Below are 7149 nucleotides of genomic sequence, written 5' to 3' on the forward strand. Positions count from 1 at the left end.
TAGCATGACGACGATTGAGCTTATCTTGACCTCTCAAGTGTTTTAAACTTTCATGATCAGTATGGATAACAAACTCTTTAGGGCAAAGATAATGTTGCCATGTTTGTAATGCACGAACCAAAGCATAAAGTTCTTTGTCATAAGTGGGATACTTTAAAGAAGCACCATTCAACTTCTCACTAAAGAACATTAAAGGTCTTTGATTTTGCATTAAAACAGCACCTATACCTACCCCACTAGCATCACATTCAATTTCAAAAGTTAAGTCAAATTAGGCAATGCAATTAGTGGAGCGGAACTCAATTTTTCTTTCAAAGTGGTAAAAGCACGTTCTTGTTCCTCTCCCCACACAAAAGTAACATGTTTCTTAACAAGTTCATTCAAAGGTGAAGCAATTGTACTAAAGTCTTTTATGAACCTACGATAGAAACCCGCAAGTCCATGAAAACTTCTTACCTCACTTACACTTTTAGGTGTAGGCCAATCCCTTATAGCCTTTACCTTTTCCTCATCAACCTCAACACCTTTGGATGAAACTATAAAACCAAGAAAGTTAACTTTTTCCATACAAAAGCTACATTTCTTTAAGTTTGCATACAAACACTCTTTTTTTAAAGTATTCAAAACAGAACGTACATGCTCAACATGCTCATTTAATGACTTAGAGTAAACAAGAATATCATCAAAATATACAACCATAAACTTCCCTAAGTATTCACGCAAGACATGATTCATTAACCTCATGAATGTACTAGGTGCATTAGTCAATCCAAAAGGCATAGCTAACCATTCATAAAGACCATACTTAGTTTTGAAAGCAGTTTTCCATTCATCCCCAATATGCATGCGAATTTGATGATAACCCGATTTCAAATGAATTTTAGTAAAGAGACTACATCCATGCAACTCATCAAGCATATCATCTAATCTAGGAATTGGATGCCTATACTTAATAGTTATCTTGTTTATAGCCCTACAATCAACACACATACGCCATGACCCATCTTTCTTAGGTACAAGAATAACTGGAACAGAACATGGACTCAAACTTTCGCGTACATACCCTTTGGCAAGGAGGTCATTCACATGCCTTTGTATCTCTTCGGCCTCGCTAGGATTAGTCCTATACACCGGACGGTTTGGAATGGTTGCTCTTGGAATGAAGTCAATCTTGTGCTCGATCCTCCTAAGTGGTGGCAATCCACTTGGCATCTCCTCGGGAAATAATTCCTCAAATTCCTGCAAAAGGGCAACAAAACACTAGGCAAAGAAGGGTTAAGCTCGTTAGTAAGGAAACAAGATCCTTTGTACAGAAGTACAATGATATTTCGTTTTGCAATCAAAGCATTCCTAACTTCACCCATTCTAGCACACAAGCTCACACATTTGGCTTTTCTCTCATTTTTCTCACTAGGTCGATTGATACTCTCTTGCTTTTCACTCAAACTCTTTTTTTCTTTCAATTCTTTTTCTTTCATTTCTTTTGCTTTTGCATCGACCTCTTGCCTTTTCGTTTCAAGTTTACATTGGTCAACATATACATCTTTTGGAGACAAAGGTACAAGAGTAGTTTTCCTACCATTATGAGTAAAATGATAACGATTAGCATATCCATCATACATTACCCGACGATCAAATTGCCATGGTCTCCCTAACAAAATATCTCCGGCATGCATTGAGACAACATCACACAAAACATCATCAGCATACTTTCCAATGGTAAAAGAAACAAGAACTTGTTTATTCACCCTTACCTCCACACAATCACTCAACCATTCCTCCACACAATCACTCAACCATTGAAGCTTATACGGTCTAGGATGTGGTTTAGTCTCTAAATTAAGTCTCTTGACCAGAATTGAACTCACAACATTGGTGCAACTACCGCTGTCGATCACCATACTACAAGGTACAGATTGAACAAGGCACCAAGTGTGAAATAAATTCTCTCTTTGGTCTAAGCTATCCTCCTTAACTTGGGTGTTTAAAGCTCTCCTAGTGACTAAGGACATATGTGTAGGGTCCTTTTCACTATACTCCTCACTATCACAATCATCATTTTCTTTCTCTATTACCTCATTTTCCTCCTTATCGTCCGTCACCAACTCTCCCTCCCTAAGGACCATAGTTCTCCTATTAGGGCAATCTCTACTATAGTGACCAACCCCTTGACATTTCCAACACTTAATGTCTCTATTTCTTTCCTTAGTCTCATCAACCTTTTCTTTCCCCTTATAAGAAGTCTCTCCCTTATCCTTAGGTTTCTCACTTAACTCTCGGGTCTTAGACTTATATTCAGCATGCTTACTATCCCTTTTCCATGTAGAAGTACTTGAAGAAGGTTTAGTAGAATACCTTTGGGACTTTCGTTGGAGTTGCTTCTCGATCTTTATGGCAATATGCAACATCTCCTCTATGTTAAAGTAAGGTTGTAGATCAATCTTATCAGCAATCTCCTTGTTTAAGCCATTCAAAAATCGAGCCATGAGATTCTCCATATCCTCTTCAAGATCAAGTCGATCCATCAACAAATCCATCTCCTTGTAATAGTCCTCCATGGACTTGCTACCTTGTCTCAACACTTGTAGCTTTTGCGTCGTGTCCCTTAGGAAATGTCTAGGAACAAACTGCCTTCTCATCAACTTCTTGAATTCATACCATGAATCGATTGGCGCCTCAAGATTTCGTCTCCTACTTGACATCAATTTGTCCCACCATGTTATTGCATAATCTTTAAATTGAGCAATACATAGTTTTACCTTCTTTTCTTCGCTAAAATTGTAGCAGTCAAATACGTACTCCACTTGCTTCTCCCACTGAATGTAAGCCTCCGGATCAGTCTTACCATAGAACTTTGGAAGCTTCAATTTGATATTTCCCAAGTTTCGGTCAATTTAAGCATCCTCCCATGGAGCTCTCCGTTGGAGATTATGGTAGCCTCTTCCTCGACCTCGCCCTCAATCTAAGCCACGACCAACATGTCTCTCTCCCCGTCTTGGAGCCGCCAAGATTGTAACTTGATCGTCCTCCCAATGATCAGATCCATCACCTTCATAATCATCCTCATCTAGAACACGTGGTGGTGGAATTCTCTCTGGAGCTTGGTTTTGAGCCTCCAACCTTCCTATCCGCTCTGTCAAAGCCTCCATGCCACGAATCAATCGTTCCATAGTTCCTTCTAGTGCCTCTCTCCTTCGGGCATCGGGAATGGTATTATCTTCAGGATTGGACATGCTGCAAAACAAGTTAAAGTAACAAAAAATGGACCTCACAAGCACTCCCTCACGTGTTTCCACTCGTTAATGAATTTCACTCCTGTTTAACACTCAAAAAATGAATCACTCCCTCACAAATGCTCAATCTCACCCTCTCAGCAAAGTACACTCCAATATTGAAAAGTAAGCCGATGAGCAAGACTGCAACTCCAGTGATTAGATAAAACACACAAAGAAAACACTCAAATAACTTGATATAGGAGTAAATTCAAAACTCAAATTAGAAACAAGCTAAAGAAGAAAGTGACAGAATTGGAACATGATAATTAAGATGAAACAAGAAGTTCAAAAGACCAGAAAATGTAACTCTTGAACAATTAGGCTATTTTGAGAATTTATGGAGTTTAATTTAGCCTTGACAACGGATATGAGTTACACAAGAAAAACATCATGAGAATTGAAAAACAAGTTGCTGGAAATTAATTGAGACAATTGTAACCGCAAAAAATTTAATGAGTAACGGTTAGTTGTGGAAATAAATCAAAACATTATTGATATGATTTATTACCAACAGCTAGATTAACAAAAATAGGCAATTTCAACAGCACAACTCAGATTTAGCATGATTTGGAAGTAAAAATGTAAAGAACAAAGAAGAACACATGCTCTCGGGTATAGCAGTTTTCCAGAACAGAATATCAATTTTCAAACTTTTCATCCAGAAGCAAATTGAATCAGAAGATATGGAAGAAGACAAAGTTGTAGATAAGACAGAGATCTACAAACTCATAGAAGACAACAAGACGAAACGAATAATAGAAATGACACTTTTTTTGTATTTTAGATACGTGGACAGAATGTAACGAGATGAACAATAAGAACAAAAATTCCAAAACAAAGAACAAGAAAAGCAATACGAAAACGGAAACATATATCCGATCTAGAGCCTAGTGCTCTGATACCAAATGATAAGAAACCCTTGAGAGTTGGATCTAAGAACCTTGCTAACGAACAAGACCCATAGAACTCAATCCCAAAAACCCTGAAAACAAGTATGGAATCAACCGAAGGAAAATTTTAAGAACGGATTTACGTTGATGATCAAGATCAAGAGTAGAGAAAACTTGTTTCAAAACTCAAGATTCGAATCACTCCACAAGTTCGATTGATCAAGGCTACTTGAATGATTCTAGCATGCAATCTAAGGAAAACAAGCTTTAGGCTTTTTGAAGCAAAATAGCAACCTTCATTCAATCATCAAAATCTATTTTTAAAAGGAAACAAGCTAGGCTATTTATAGCCTCCAAAACCACCCTAAGAGTAACCTAAAGGCATTTGAAAGGTTGTAACTCTCAATTACATGATGGCCATAATATCCACTAGCTAAAATGTTACTTAAAACACATAAATGAAATGTTTAAAACTGAAAATATAATAAAAAGAGGTTTAAATCCGAGAATTGAAGTCTTGGTCACCCTTCAAAGTCTTTGTAACCTTCCAATTATAAATGAAGCTTCACTTGAAGTAGTTTGAAGTGTAGTTCCATTAATTGATGGATGATTTGCAATAAATGAAGCTTGAGATGCACTTAAGTTCATTTAATGCAACTTGAGTTCCTCGAATTGAACTTGGCTTTATTGAATGCAACTTGAGTTAAACTCCACTTCAACTTCAGCTCTTTTAAATGAACTTAGAGTTCATTTAATGCAACGCCTCCCTTAAGCTCTACTTGGAAGATATTCACTTGAAAAGTTCCATCACTCTCTTGATCATCCCTAGCCGAGCTCACCAAGTATTGAACATGAGAAAGTAAAGCTTGTTGTAGCTTCTTGGCTTTTGATCTCGTTATGGGTCCTTGAGGCATGACAATGGTGCTTCCTTAGTTCACATCAGTCACATCTCGGGCACAGCTGATCGGCCCCTTGGCTTTCACCTCTTTTTGCTTCTTTCTTGAATCTTTTTGTGTAATGTTTATGTGATCGGGGCAGGGCTCTAAGACATATATACTTTGGTCCTGCCACAGACTTTTTAATGCAATCATCTCTTTTCAAACATTTAGTTATTTTCTGCAATACTTCTTAGCTCGTTCCTAAGTATTATGCACATCGCACCTCGAACTAGAAAATGCTCGGCCCCCATTTAATTTCAAGTCGAACTTGTAATATAATAAGACATCGAATTAAATAAAACATGACACTTTATTATGGCTAGCCCTTGAAAATTTATACAAGTCCAATTAATTTGAACTATTTTATAATTCAAGGGTAATAACGTTTCAAGTGTTCTGCATTCCACGGATATGAGAGTAAATTCCCTTCGAGATCGACTAGCATATAGGTGCTTATTCGTGCAATGCCTTTAACCTCAAATGGTCCTTCCCAGCTTGGTTCTAGGGTGTTGGCATGCCTCTGAACTTTCCGTAAAACTAAATGTCCGACTTGAAAACTTCGAGGTCGAACTCAGGTGTTATAGTGTCTCGTAATCCGATTCTAGTACTCTACCAGGTGTAATCGAGGCCGGCCTCTACACTTGGGTAGTACAAATGTCGTGTCTGACTTCTCTAGCCAACTCCTTCCTTTTGTTTATGGATTGACCCCTACTTGGGCCTCCGAAAATGGTGTTGATGACTGCAGGTTGGTCATCTATCCGAGATGGTGTTCTTAAACGCCTCCTCTCGTCTTTCTTTTTTACCGAGCTCGATCTCGGCTTGCCTACAAACTTTTTGAAGTAGCCATCTTAAATCAAATCTTCAATTTGGCGCTTTAACTCGAAACAACTAGAGGTATCACGACCGTGATCTTTGTGAAAATGGTAGTACCTATCTCTGTTTCGCTTGTCAGGATCTCTTTGAAGTTTCCTAGGGCGTTTGACGAGCTTCTCCATCGTGGTCTCTTGAATATTAGTCAGGATCTCTGAGATTGGGATAGTTGTTGGGGTATAACGTTTGTAAGGTTGACCTCAACTGAAGCCTGAATCGGAACCCCTATGATCTGATCCACCTTGGGAGTACTGGGAAGCTGACCCTTTGTCTTTGGACTTGGAATCTGATTTCTCCTTTTCTTGATGATTTGATTTCTTCTGGTTGGACATCTTCTTTGTTCGACTTGTCTTGGTTCGAAGCCATTCTTGGCCTTCTGCAAGACCTCAGTAAAGGTAGCTGGTGCTTCTTCTCCCAACTTGACCGTCAAAGTGTCATCAGTCAAGTAGGTGAGAAAGTAGCACATGGCGGAGTCGTCCGAACAGTGTGTGACCTTCTGCTGCTCCTCCTAGAATCGGGTCATGTATTCTCTTAGTGTCTCGCCTTCCTTCTGTGAATGGTGGCGAGATGGATGTCTATCTTTCTATTGTAATGCTGAGAAGAGAACTAGCTTATGAATTCCTTCCTCAGCTGACTATAGGTCGAGATCGACCTTGCAGTAGTGTTCTATACCATAGCCAAGTACTTCCGGTTAAAGCTATCTGGAATGCTCAGCACTTGATGGCATCAGATGCCGCTTGGAAGTCCATGAGGCCCTCAAAGACCTCAACATAATCTTTTGGGTCATTTGACTCATCGTAAGGCTTCATGGCGGATGTCTTGAATTTGGCAAGGATGGGTGCCTCAAGGATGTCCGAAGTGAACGACAATTCGCCCATTTCGCCATCGTCAAACACACTTTCTTTCTTCTCGTACTTTTGTTTGAAAGTCTTGATCTGAGCGTCAAACTTGCTTTTCATTAGGTCGAACTCTTCCCTTGTAATAACTCCTTCAGGTACAATCGGAGTGTAATGAGATTCATCATTCAAGTTCGAGTTCTTCTACGAACAAGAAAGAGAGACGTCCATACCTCAGAAGGCAGAGTTCTTCTTCTTCTTATCGATGAGAACTTTCCTTAAGTCGTCCTCCTGACGACTATAATTGGCCCCATCATTATCGACAGGGTGTTGATCGTCA

General features: G+C 39.1%; 1 protein-coding gene across 1 annotated transcript; it reads right to left on the reverse strand.

Moving 5' to 3' along the window:
- Nucleotides 1–261: 261 nt before the first annotated feature.
- Nucleotides 262–6098, reverse strand: LOC148208932 (uncharacterized). Its single transcript, XM_088117377.1, has 4 exons — nt 6034–6098; nt 2979–3234; nt 1626–2861; nt 262–1239 (listed from the first exon to the last, which is right to left on the reverse strand). Exons 1-4 carry the CDS (start codon nt 6096–6098, stop codon nt 262–264), a joined length of 2535 nt encoding a protein of 844 aa, XP_087973503.1.
- Between the last annotated feature and the right edge of the window lie 1051 nt (nt 6099–7149).

This window comes from Momordica charantia (assembly GCF_013281855.1).
Source record: "Momordica charantia cultivar OHB3-1 chromosome 9 unlocalized genomic scaffold, Mcharantia_2.0 BLBB01000009.1, whole genome shotgun sequence".
Taxonomy (NCBI): Eukaryota; Viridiplantae; Streptophyta; class Magnoliopsida; order Cucurbitales; family Cucurbitaceae; genus Momordica; species Momordica charantia.

What these genes read in the sequence shown, in the direction of transcription:
- LOC148208932 (XM_088117377.1), bottom strand. Translation starts at nt 6,098, where the DNA reads ATGGAGAAGCTCGTCAAACGCCCTAGGAAACTTCAAAGAGATCCTGAC. An exon ending in CAAGACGGGGAGAGAGACAT is followed by an intron (nt 2,862 to 2,978) that starts GTTGGTCGTGGC and finishes ATCAAATTGAAG; the next exon opens with CTTCCAAAGTTCTATGGTAA. An exon ending in CATGGCAATTTGATCGTCGG is followed by an intron (nt 1,240 to 1,625) that starts GTAATGTATGAT and finishes GCCCTTTTGCAG; the next exon opens with GAATTTGAGGAATTATTTCC.